This window comes from Dryobates pubescens, chromosome 25 (assembly GCF_014839835.1).
Source record: "Dryobates pubescens isolate bDryPub1 chromosome 25, bDryPub1.pri, whole genome shotgun sequence".
Classification (NCBI taxonomy): Eukaryota; Metazoa; Chordata; class Aves; order Piciformes; family Picidae; genus Dryobates; species Dryobates pubescens.
Window position 1 is genome coordinate 10,186,614 of NC_071636.1, and position 13,306 is coordinate 10,199,919.

Below are 13,306 nucleotides of genomic sequence, written 5' to 3' on the forward strand. Positions count from 1 at the left end.
TGGATAAAGAGCAAGCATGGATAAAATATTACTGCTTTGCTCCTCATGCAAAGCCAGAGAGATAAGCCTCTGCACAAGCACAAGTGCCAGGCAATCATCCCACAGGCAGAACTGATTGCAGAGCTTTGGGAAATGGGAATCCATAGAATCATAGAACTGTTGAGGTTGAAAGAGACCTTTAAGATCATCAAGGCCTACCTCTTGCCCAGAGCTTACAATCCCACTGCTACTGCTACGCTACTACCACTAAACTATGGCCCTCAGCATCACATCTGCAAATCATTTAAATACTTCCACGGACAGACTTCACCAACCTCCCTGGGCAGCCTGTGTCAATGCCTGATAACTCTTTCTGTGAAGACAATTTTCCTAATATCCAATCTGAACCTCCCTTGGCATAACTTGTGGCATTTCCCTCTTGTATAGTGTTGTATGTGAGGAAACCAACTCCCACCTTGTTCCAACCACCTTTGAGAGAGTTGTAGAGGGCAATGAGGTTTCCTCACAGCCTCCACTTTTGAAGACTAAACATAGAATCATAGAATCAACAAGGTTGGAAAAGACCTCAAAGATCATCAAGTCTAACCTATCACCACAGACCTCATGACTACTAAACCATGGCACCAAGTGCCATGTCCAATCCCCTCTTGAACACCTCCAGGGATGGTCACTCCACCACCTCCCTGGGCAGCACATTCCAACGGCTAACAACTCTCTCAGTAAAGAACTTTCTTCTCACCTCGAGCCTAAACTTCCCCTGGCACAGCTTGAGACTGTGTCCTCTTGTTCTGGTGCTGGTTGCCTGGGAGAAGAGACCAACCCCCTCCTGGCCACAACCATCCCTTCAGGTAGTTGTAGAGAGCAATAAGGTCTCCCCTGAGCCTCCACTTCTCCAGGCTAAACAATCTCAGCTCCTTTAGCTGTTCCTTGTAAGACCTGTATTCAAGGCCCTTCACCAGCTTAGTTGCTCTTCTTTGGATGTGCTTCAGTACCTCAATGTCCTTCTTCTAGTAAGGAGCCTAAAACTGAGCACAGTATTAGAGCTGTAGCCTCACCAAACCATCCTGTAACATCCTGCCTCTGCGCATGGGACACAGCCCCTTGACTCTGTGCTAAATCCTAGGTTGTGCAAAAGATACCCAAAGTAATGACCCTTCTCTCACTCCTTCTGCCCCAGGAGTTTCCTTAGAATACAGACAAAGTTAGTATGTCTGCCTCTTATCTGCATCCTTCTCTGAGATCTCAGAAAACTACAAGATGCTCTAGAAGGAAACAAGCCAAAGGCATTTTGTTAGAAAGGCATGGAGTAATCTACAAATACAGAGTGTAACATAAAAAGAGGCCAGAGAAACTCTATCCTGATCCCAGTGTTGGCACCAATCACTGTGTGACTTCTGGCAAGTGGTTTCTGGACAGATCTGAGAATATATTGGAATTTTTAGTTAACTGATCAAACAAAATGAACCTGAAGGTGGTTTTGATTCAGAGCAATCAAAATTAAGATTTTCCATTAACTCATCAAATAGCAAATCCAAAGCATTGGAAAGTGTTGCTTTAGAGAGTTTCAGACTTTGTTGAGCCTTGAACAAAATGGTCATTTTGAAATGGAAATGCCTTTTTCAAAAGGAAAGATTAAAAGATGTTGATTTTCCCTCTCTCTTCATTCTTGATTAAAATAATCCTGAGAATGTTTTCCATGTTAACAACTTGGCAAACAACAGTCTTCTTACCAATCTCTCTCTTTTCCATGAAGTCAGCCAGAGTCTTACTAGCCATTTCAATGGCCCAGAACTTCTTTATAATGCTTTGAAATTCTTGCCAAATCATTTCAGGCAGTAAAAATATTGTTTCAGTGAACTAAATTCTGTTCTGATTTATTCAGCTACGGTCAATTGTATGAACAGGTCAAAAAAAAAAAAAGTCAGTGCAGAATTTGGTCCAGCCCTTTAAAGTTCTTCAAAGTCTCAGTGAAAAGAAGGATGAGATATCCTCATCCTGCAAGGCAAATGAAGTTACACTCATCATTAATCAACACCAAGAGAAAAGGAAAAAAAAAGCTGAGCTATGAAGATGTATTTAATCTCTTAGATGTTGCGTGGCGGACGCATTGAAAAATGACACCAGTAAAGACACCATGAAGTGTAATCTTAATCTTTATATTTCAATGGGTATTTTCAGCAGACTTTTTCTTCCATTTTATATTCACTAAGCTAATGTCCAGAGAACAGAAACTCTAATTACTGCTGGATGCTGAAGGCTGGTCAGTAATTGTATATCTTTATCTTCATTAGATAAGATGTCTGTGAATAAGGCTTGGTCTGAAACAGGGCAGGTAAACTAGAAACCTGGAGACATATTTTCACTTAAGAGCTGGCAACTCATTTTAAAGCTGTTGAAATCTGCCTTCCTTCTGTGGAGGAGTGAACTCTAGCAGGATGTTTGCAGAAGCTCAGGATGCCTTGGCCTGTGACTAGTGATTTCCTGTTTTGGCACAGGGCCTGTCCTGAGCATCATTTTGCAATGGTTTATCCATGACTCAGCACAGAGAAGCCTTTATTGATATATTCATATCCTTACAGATGATGCTAGATATACACTTAAGCAGTACCACCACTTTATCCTCTCTGCCAGGGTTAGAACTGAGTGTATTGTATGCCACAGACTGGTGCAGATTTATATCAGACAAAACCATACCATAAATATCTTGGTTACAACACCTAATCACTCTGCTAAACTAAAACTCTGGAAAACAAACCTGATTTTTCTGTGGAAATAACCGGAACTTAGTTAATGAGTTAGGGAGTGAAGACTTCCACCACACAAGGACCACAAATAGTATCTATTTTTAAACCTAACTTCAGACTAACAGTTTGCTATATTTGGCAGATTGACCAGATTCAAAAGGGGTTTAAGGAATTAAAAAATCCCCAAACACTTCTCTATTAAGACAACCAGAGGGCCACATTTGATGAGAAAATACTATCCTGGTAGCTATTTAGATAAATAGAAATCCTGAGCAGAATCTAAAAGGGAAAGATAAAAAATGCTGGACCTGAAAACTGCTTGGGTTCTTCTTGGGTGTAGGAAATTGCCATAAAGAGATTATGTAAAACAAGTTCAATGAGTGTAAAAATGGCATTTTTTTTTCTTAATGAAAAAAGTTAGTATCTGTTCAGAGATAGCTCAAGAAAGAGTATTTATACCTACACACAGCTTCAGTTTTCAATTACTCTGCTCCAAGTTGTCTTTCCCTCTGTCACATGAAGTTACTGAACTTACAGGTATGTCTCAAACTCCCAACAGTTTCCCACACAATGCTAACAACTCAGTACACTCAGTCTTTGCCTATAAAGGCAAAAAAATGTCCACTAGGAAGAGTCTTTTTCCAGTTAATGGGGCCCAGTGAGGCTTGCTTTGGAGCCAAAAACTACCCTTAGCAGCTTGAATTCAAATTAAAATGAACTAACATAAGAGACAGAAAGATTAGCAATCCAGGCAGCTTTAGGCTAAGGCAAATTTCACAAAGGCCGAGTCCTCAATATGGTGCAGTTCACAAAAGTTAATGGGATAACAGCGACTTCCAGCAGCTGCAGGGGTGGCCTGTAGTCTTTGTAATCATTTTGTGGCATGTTGGCTATGTTAGAAAGCCCTCCATTTTGACTTCTATTTGTAGCCATGTCTCTCATTTTGACTTCTCCAGTGACAGCCACAGATGAGTGTGTGAGAAGGGAAAAGCTGCTGTAGACAAGCCAACACTTCTGTCACCATGCTGGAATAATTCCCACTATATCTCCCATTATCACCACTGCTGACCATGTCTTTCCACTACCATTAATATTTGTTATCCATTAACCAAGTTACATGCATTTAGCTGTAGCATTGGTACAAGCTGAAAACCTTTAAGAAGCAGCAATTTTCTTGAAGGTCCGGTCTGATCCTAAGATTTCAGTAGGAAAAAGGCACTTAAAGGCATTCCTGCAGTCTCTCTCCTCACCACTGACTAGGAAAGTATACACAGTGAATCAGCACTAAGAGTAGCAGTATCTTATTGCCTGCCATTTACCTTTCAAGGAAGTTTAGCCTATAGAGCTGTTGTACAGAGCAAATTCCCTGGTCAAGCAGTAACTACACAGCAGTTACCAGTTCATGACTGGCAGCCAACATGTTTCCTGTGAGATACTGCCATAGGAATTGCAACCAAAGAAATTCCCAAATTTAGAGCTAATGTTCTTTGCAACACACTGCTGAGTCAGTACCAAGAGGAACTCAAACTTTGAGTCATACAATTCCTCTTCCAATGCTGTAAACCAAGTCCATAGAAACTATCTACATCTCTAGAACATCAGCTGACAACATTCCTGAACCTACACAGCCCCTACAACTGAAAAGGCAAAGGTAGAGTGAAGACTGAAAACACTTCAGAATTGGGAAGTGACAGACAGTTCCAAGTATTTGACATGCAGGATGGAAAATGTGTGATTTTGTGTTTGTTTTGTTGCTCCACTGAAGCAATCTCTATGTAACAGCAATAATAAACCTTTGTCTTCCAGCTCAAGAACAGTTAGAAAGATACAAGAACTTGCTGCATTAGAGAGCACCACTGTTTTGCAGGGTATCTGCCTTTGTGTAATGGAGCATCATGATCCTACCTTAATGACATCTTCATCGGATGATCTGCACTCCACAGATTCCAGAAGATCAGTCACGGTACCATCATCTTCCACAGAGATCACTTTGACAGGGACAGCCACCGTTTTCCCAGTGAGAATAGCTGTATTCAGGATCTCTGCTTCCTGAGAGACCAAAAAACACATTTGGCTGTTAATTCATTGGTACCGCCTAGAATCAGCTTTGCTTTACTTTCTAATGGCCATACCAAGATCTGTTCCAAGTGCAGCAGGCAGGAAAGACAAACATAGGATAGGATAGGATAGGATAGGATAGGATAGGATAGGATAGGATAGGATAGGATAGGATAGGATAGGATAGGATAGGATAGGATACGATAGGATAAACCAGGTTGGAAGAGACCTTTGAGATCATCGAGTCCAACCTATCATCCAACACTATCTAATCAACTAAACCATGGCACCAAGCACCCAAACTTCCTCCCTTCAGTCCTGGAACCAAAGTTCCAGTCCTGAATCAGCACTGTTAAGATATTTGATATTTGCTTAAGATATTAAGATATTTCCCTAATTGATATTCCATAGATGTTCATCATCAAGTGTCAGAGCAACCTAACAGCTGAGGAAAGACCCTGCTCCACTTAAGACAGACCTTGCATCTAGCAATAGTGAAATCTCCATCATGAGGAGCTCACTAACAATCTTGCTGATCACATTAAAAAACACAAGGGTTTAGGTCTTGCTGTTGTACCAAAAAACACTATTTTCTGAAAGGTTTCCTACAAATATTGACATTCTATGACACTGTTGGACAAACACTGCCAACACTTAGGCCAGGTGAATATTGTATCTTTGTTAGGGAACAAGTTTGGATGGAGGTTAGTCAGAAATCCACTTTGCCCCAAATCTCCTGGGTGATCTTTTACAAGTCCCTACAGTGGGGAGTGTCTTTTGCAATATGAACACTTTCCAACTTCCAGTCTGTGGACAGCCTGCAGAGGGAAAACAGCTGCTATAAAACCCATCTGATAGCACATCCAACCATCTGGCACTCAGGGTGTGTTCTAGCATGACCTCTGACTGCACCTTCAAGTGGACGCTTCTGCTGGCCATGTGTATGGAAGCAGCTCTAGTCTCAGAGACAGGCTTTAGGCTGCTCTTTGGGATGCAGTGCTGGCAGATCCAACAACTCACATAGGCTAGTGGCACTGTCTGTCATGCCAGATAAGATCTGTTTTCCCCTGCTCTGCCTTCTAAGGAATTAGTTTAAGAGTGCCATGATTCTGGTCTTGCATAAGTGACGACATGTACCACAGGACTGTAGGGAATCAGACCCTTGTCAAGTTTTCTACAACTTATCCTCTCTCTTTACCACAGCTAAATTTTTAAAGGCATAGCCTAAAACTACCACACCACAACTGTCCCTTTACCTTGGAATGAAGCTCACACAAACCCATCCTCTCCCAAAAAGGAGGAATGCTGAGGAGGACCTGGGCTCTTTAAACAAAACAAGCTCTTCTGTGACACATGGGTTTTGTGATGATTATGGAAAAATGCATTCCTCTGCTTGATTTATCACTTCTAATTTAAGAGAGCTGAGTTCTGATTATATGAAGAGCATGAGACTAAACACAGTGCTCTCAGTCACCTGGGTGTTACATCAGTCTCACACAGCAGACATCACTGGCTCGTGTCATGAGAGCACAAACTGGTGCCTGCATTCTTCTGCTCTTAATTGCAAGATACTGCTCAGTCCTGAAAGATCTCCTGAGTTTTTCAGAACAGAGCTTGCAAAGCACAGACTGTCCCATAGAACAAGAGACTCTTGATTTCAGCTGGCTCTTGTGAAATAAAGGCTTCCAAAGCCCCCCAAGTGTTAACTTCTCATTATCTAAGTAGCTCACACTATGAGCTTTGAGACTGACCTGATTTTACTTGTGGAAGACAACAAAGTGGGAGATTGAAACCAAGTTACCAGAAGATGAGGACTCCCTCTAAGGCCTCTTGGGCAGAGGAAAAGCTGAGATTTCTCTCATCTAAAGGATAGAGATCAAAAAGACCTTTTCCTATTACTTAAAGAAACAGAGGAACTGTATTCAGACTCAAAGCAATATTTAAAGAAAGAGAAAAAACCCAGCCTCCTAGTCTTTTGAAAACTGCTTTGCTAAAGTTGCCCTGTCCTCACCATGACCTTTAGGGGAGGGTGAAACAGGATTTCACAAAAACAGAACTTGAAGAAAAATCCTTTCCCTCCCACAGCACAAAAGCTCTTCAGATAGCCTGAAATTAAATTCATACAAAGGTGAGAATATCTGCCTGCACCGCAAGGCCCTTCTGTCTTGAGTGCACATTTGTTCTCAGCAGAGAATCCATTATTCAGGCAACTGAGATCTCAGAAAGATTTGCAATTAAGTTTCCAGGTTCTTTTCCTTTTTTCCACATCTGGGCTTTGCAGCAGTTATTGCATGCAGATTATTTAGATATTTTTGCCAGTCTCCTAGGGGCTCCACAGAGCTGCAAATGGGGGCAGCTTGAAAGAGCAAGTGCTATTAAGCACTACAATTACAATATCCGGGCATTAGGTTCTGATTTTGCAAACATTTGGGCATGAATCTCATTTCATTGGAACCATTCGGGGCCATACCACATGCCTAGCTACTTGCACCCTTGTACCAAGCTGAAAATGCTTCCAAAGCAGGAATGGCCTTCTTCCTTCAGCTAATACATTACAGTATGACCTTTGCATTTATTTTATAAAGCAAAGGGAAGTTTAATAACCAAGCCTCTGAAACAGTGTGATTAATGAGGTCTGCCTACCAAAGGCAAATGTAATTTCACCTGGTGAGAGCTAGTGACTGACTCTCACAAGCTTCAGGAATTTCTTCTGAGCTTGTGAATTTTCCAAGTGCTGGCTTTGGATATTCTGAGTACAGACTACATCTTTAATACAGCTGGTACCTGCACCTTTATGGAAGCATCTGCAAAACTAGGCTACTTAGTAAATCAGCTGTTCACTGCCGCTACCCTGCTTCCCTTCTTAGCCACCTGCTAAAATGTGCATAGCACAGCTAATCCACAGGGAATTTCTGCATGTCCAGAGTCTCAGCTGGCTTCAAAGCTCAGTAAGATGGTGTCGGGTCCTGCCCCAAAGCTTTGTGTCTGAGGCTATAATCTGACAGACCTGTACTTAACCCAGCCGTGTGAATAATGGCAATGACTTTAATGAGAGTACTTAAAAGAGATCAGCACTTTCATAGCTGATTAAGGAAGCACATTTATATGGTATATCTGTCCAAAATCAAAGATTTAATATTCAAGGTTTTGCAGGTTTTGTCCATATTGATGTTCAGAAAACAGGAGTTTACAGAACCTTGCACAGTCTATATCAGCACAACATGCAGCATGTGACACCCCTGCTGATTCTTAAAGACAGTCTTAGAAGTCTCCAAAACAATCTTTGTCCAATCCCTTTCCAAAAGGAATGAGGGAAACAGGGAGCGAGAAGCAATTCCTAGAGTTCATCCAAATGTCTATGGCAATTCTCTGGCTTTCTATCAGCAATTACTTGTTCAGTCCCAGGAAAACAAATCCACTCATCTTAAGTAAACAAAGGGCAAAGGAAGCCAGGGCTATGCTACCCTACACTAGAATAACCAAGTTATATATTCTGCTTGCATAGTTTTTGGTACCTCTGCACGTATAGACTTGGAGGATGATATCTTTGGGCACCTGGTTTGTGCCTCACCCTTGAACACAGAGGTATAATAACCATTAACACCAATTTACACAGCAGGGGCAGAGTAAAATGCTTCTTTAGTCATTTGTTTAATGGCTGGAAAGGGCTTAGTGCTCCCCTGGTGAAAGCATATAAAAATTATTTCATTTTGAGGAAACAAACATGATACTTTATTTAGCTACACAGAGATTTATAGTCTGGAATCTCAGCATGTAAAAACTGTAAATTCAAGTGTTACTAATTTCAAAGTGTTGCTTTTTTTCTACTTAAGTGACATAGGAATCTTCTGAAGAAATATTACACTCTTTCTCCATAAGTAACATAGATTATAGGAGATATGATGTCAGGGCTTGCAGGATGGGGATAGTTACGCTTTTGCAAAGTGATATCCAAATATTCTAACAGCCAGAAGTTGATTCCCTCAGCAGCTATTAAAAGGATGCTGAACTTTCTCTGACTATTATGCTGCATATCTCTGTGATTCACATACACCCAACTCCCCAAATAATAAAATGAAATAATAATCAGAGGAAAACATTTTTCTCCATGTAATAGAAACAGAAAACCAGGTAATCTTTATTCTGCTATTGCTACTGTGCAAAAAAAAAAGTAATAGTAATACCTTTAAAGAATATTCTGGAGTGAGTGTTCTTTGCCTGCTGAAAAGATTCATATTAAATAACTGAGCATATTAAGCCCTCCAGCAGAAACACATTCAGAAGCTGTACACAGTAAGCATCTATTTAAGTAGAAATGCAGAAGTGAATACCTATTAGTTTTTTCAATTTTAATTGGTAGCTTCCCTGCAATTTAATTTCCCTTCGGACATCTTTTGCCTTGTAATTCCTGGGGTGAAAGAAAGAACTTTAACAATATCGTTATAAATCTTAGGGCACTTCTTTTTCTTAGTCTGGTTCTCTCTATATACAGAATAGTTCCTAATGTTTGTGTTAAGAATGACTTTTAAAAGAAATAAATACAGGACTCTTGCTTTGAGGCCTCACATCAGATTTATACAGCATGGAAAGGTTTAACGCTGTCAGTATCCTCTACCAAAAGCATTTTAGCAAGATCCAGCACATCATTTTAATGCTGAATCCTTGTTAGCCCTCACAAAGGTCACAACAATGCATGCAGCAGCAAGCAAGGCACCAGCTTGTTTCAAAAAAACCCAAAAAAGACCTGCAGACCTCTTTCCTCAAAATAACTTGGGCTACTTGTGCTACCACAACACACAAGAAAAAAAAGAAGTATTAAAAAGTCCCTACAACGCTGTAATACATGTTCTAGAAGCAGCAGATTTCCAGCACAGCAGATTTTTATTAGAGTAGTGGAATATATATTGGGGTTTTTTGCAGGCTACATAGCAAACTTCTAAAATCAAGAATGTTCCCTTGGTTTTCAGAAGGCATCTTGACTTTGGGGCTTAATAAGTACAGACTGCAACAGGGAAGAGGATGAAATGCTCACTGAAATCTCCCAAAGCCCAGGGCAGGACACCAAATGATAATGAAAATCCATCCCATTTGGCACCCATTATTATCTTCCTTTTTCTTCCCTGTCCCACCCTTCCACCCCCCTTCTTTTCTATTAATCAGCCTGTAGAGCATTAACCCAGGGTACCACCTTGAATCTTTTCACTATTTATTTTAAAAAGGCCTAGATTTTGCTCCTCTTCAGCTAGCAGCCATCTTACTTCTATCAGAGAATCCATGCTTCAGTCATGCATAACTAATTTCAAATCTTATTTAGCATCAAGTCTCAGAATTAAGAAGCTAAGTGACAGCTGTTTAATTAACTCCTTAAGCTGATTAGAAAGCATTACAGAAATCCCCCCAAGGAAGAGTTTATAACTGTCAAGAGAGCCTAAGGCCATGTTAATGCTTCTGTTTAAATTTAGTAAGCTTCTAAACCAATAAAGTCTAAATGCTTGACATCCTCATGGATGTGGTCAAATTCAGCTTTTTTTCCTCATGTTACCAGTGCAAGGCTAGGAAACAAAAACAACAACATAGAAAGGATTGGAAAAGTTAGAAAGCATCAGCTGAATAATAAAGCAAATAGATGCCTCTCTCTAAAGAAGCTGCTCTAAGTTCATACCATCTAACACTCGATTATACTGGATTAGCACTCAATGCTGGAGTAAAGCTGAGCTTGCACCTTAAATGCAGAGTCATCTCCCAGCTTCTGGGTGTAAGCACAAAGGTTTGTTCATTGGTTCTTAAGAATTAAATCCACCTTTAATGATAAGATTATGGCAGCTGAAGTACAAGTTTTAGAAGCAGCTGGTAGGGCTAGATACATGGTGATGCAGAGAAACTGAAAATGCTCCAAAGTCAATGTCCTCAGCTGTAGTACATTATTATTAGCACCGAGCTTGCAAGCAGCTTGCAATAAATAGAATTTAATTCCAATTTCTTTATTTTCCCTGTGGTTTCCAAGCTTTTAGGATACACTAAAAGACACTGAATAATTAGCTGCAATTCTGTGTCTAAAGGAATAAAGGAACTGTGACCAGAAATCTTAGAATCTTTGAATCTTGGACTAGCTTGGGTTGGAAGGGTCCTTGAAGATGCATCCACATGGATGAGGACATCCTCACAGGTGGTATCATCTCCATGGCCACTAGTGCCACCATCTTCCATCACATCAGGATACTCAGGCTGCACAGTAAGATGCTATCCACTGACAAAAGCATCCTCATTACCTGCAAGGCCATTCAGAGCATGGAGCACTTCAATATCACCAAGATGAAGCCAGAGCATTTACAACAGAATGTGGGGACAAATCGTCCATCACTCCAGAACAGTGTGTCCAGCAGAACACCTGGCTCAAGAAGTGCAGGAAGAAGCAGCAGAGTGTCCCATTGCCACAAACTGGCAGAAAGTGCCAGGCTCTTGCAGCCTGTGCTGAAGCATGAGGGTGGGATTACGGGGTGGATTTTGGGGGTGGGTTTTAGGGGAGGGTGGGATTAGACCTGTTACAGGGATCAGATGGGATGGGGGTGTTGATGATGATCATTATGTTGATCCCTTTTCCATTAAAATTAATTTATCCACAACTTCTCTGTACCTGCATGGAAGAGGGGGGCAGCTGTGGGAAGCACCAAGAAATGGTACTAAAGAGGTGCAAAAGCATTGCTGAATCCCAAATCAGATCCACCAAAGGGCACCAGCCCACCACCAGGACTGAGGCATCTCCAGTGGTGAGGAAAATCACAGAGGGTGACTTCCCTGTCCCCTTCCCCAGAGGAAGCAGCCTGTTGGTGGGAGAGCCAGGACAGGTGAGTCTATGCAGGACTCAGGCATGGCCCCACACATAAAGCAGCACTGAGCACTAACAGAAGGGTTGCAAGTACAATTAGAAATACTGCAGGTATGAGAAATGACAGTGAAACCTTAATGCAAAAATGTGAGAACTTCACAATCAGCTATTTGGTTTAATGTGTGCACCTTTCATTGTGCAGAGTGAACTCTGAAGTCACTGGGAATGGGAGAAAGGAGGAGGATATAAAAGCAAATGAATCACATTTAATTGAAGCACTTTCTTAAATTGTTTCCTTGTTTCCCTCAGTGCAGGCAAGAGAGCTCACAACCAGATGTGCTGATGCAGGGTTAAGAAGGAGCATCAACAGAACCCCAAATGCATGTTTCTCTGGGTGCATCTACCTGCTGACTCCTAAACTTCCACACAGCTTCTAGACAGGGCAAAATGGGATTATTTTCCTTTGTAGCAAACTGTGATTGTAAACTCATTTAGAGTTTAGAAAGAAATGGGTGGCAAAATCAGTATCTAGATATGTATTTCATTCTTTCTTCTTCAGTCTGATTCCTTGCAATGGAGAGGATGTCAGGGATTGGAAGGGACCAGAGATCATTGAGTCCAACCCCCCTGCCAGAACAGGGCCACAGAATCTAGTGCAGGTTGCACAGGAATGCATCCAGATGGGTCTTGAAAGACTCCAGAGAAGCAGACTCCACAACCTCTCTGCTTATGGAGTGAGCAGATTTGACATGAGCAGTGAAACAAAGCCATATATATGTAGAAAGCACAGCATCACAACTTTCTAGTCAAAACCAAAGAGCCTATGGCTGAGTAGTGCTCTAGGGAAAACACAACATGGGATATCTCAGAGATTGCCCCTCCTACTGCCACACATGAGGCATTCAGGAAAAACATCTAATTTCACCTGTAAGTTGGATTTTGCAAAGCCTCTTAGCTATTTTATACACTTATTAATGAACTTTCATCTCTTTGTAGATAGAATCTATCATGTGAAGCTTGAGGGAAGGGAAGAAAAGTGCTATGTGTAGTAAATAGGGAGAGAAGGAACACAAGAACAGGGAGGTGACCCAAAGGAAAAGTGTGATCATTAACAAGATGACCAACAATGAGAGGTCTCTCATTACACAGCCTGTGATGTTCAATAAAAAGCTGGAGAAGGAAAGAAATGCATATTAGAAACAAAATCCAGGTGCTACAGTATCTGCCTGGGGAAGAGAGGCTCATGTTCAGGCTGGAAATTCCCTGGTTTCACATTTGTACCTTGTCAGGAGTAGGCAGCCCTGGCTTGTGCACACTGCCTGGAACTACAGGATGCAATTCCACATCTTTAAGTGTTGAAAAAGCCAGGAAATAAACCTCCTCACTCCAAGGGAGAGAAAAGTCCCTTTGCCTGTTGTGTCCCTTTTCCTTGCCATTTCTGGCTCATGTATCTAGACTGAAATTGCTCAGAATAAGGATCTTTTTCTGGTATTTGTGCAGTGCCCACTCCTTAGACCAGGCCTGAGGTCAAGCTGCTGGATCAGCTAACAACAGGTAACAGTTCTCTTGAAGGTGAATCATGGCAAGCACACAACAAATGCAGCAGCAAAGTCGGGGAAACAGGACATTGCCTCTGCTTTTGGTGCTGTTATTTCCAGCCCTGCTCTGGCATGAAGGC

The 13,306-nt window shown here is 41.4% G+C and overlaps 1 protein-coding gene across 2 annotated transcripts in view; it reads right to left on the bottom strand.

Annotated features, from left to right (window-relative positions):
• The window catches only part of TMEM132D (transmembrane protein 132D), a 283,554-nt gene that overhangs the window by 41,443 nt on the left and 228,805 nt on the right, over positions 1-13,306 (bottom strand). For both annotated transcript variants that reach the window (XM_054173066.1, XM_054173067.1), the window contains exon 5: positions 4,650-4,793. In XM_054173066.1, the coding sequence (XP_054029041.1) occupies positions 4,650-4,793 (144 nt within the window). The remainder of the gene's footprint in view (positions 1-4,649; positions 4,794-13,306) is intronic.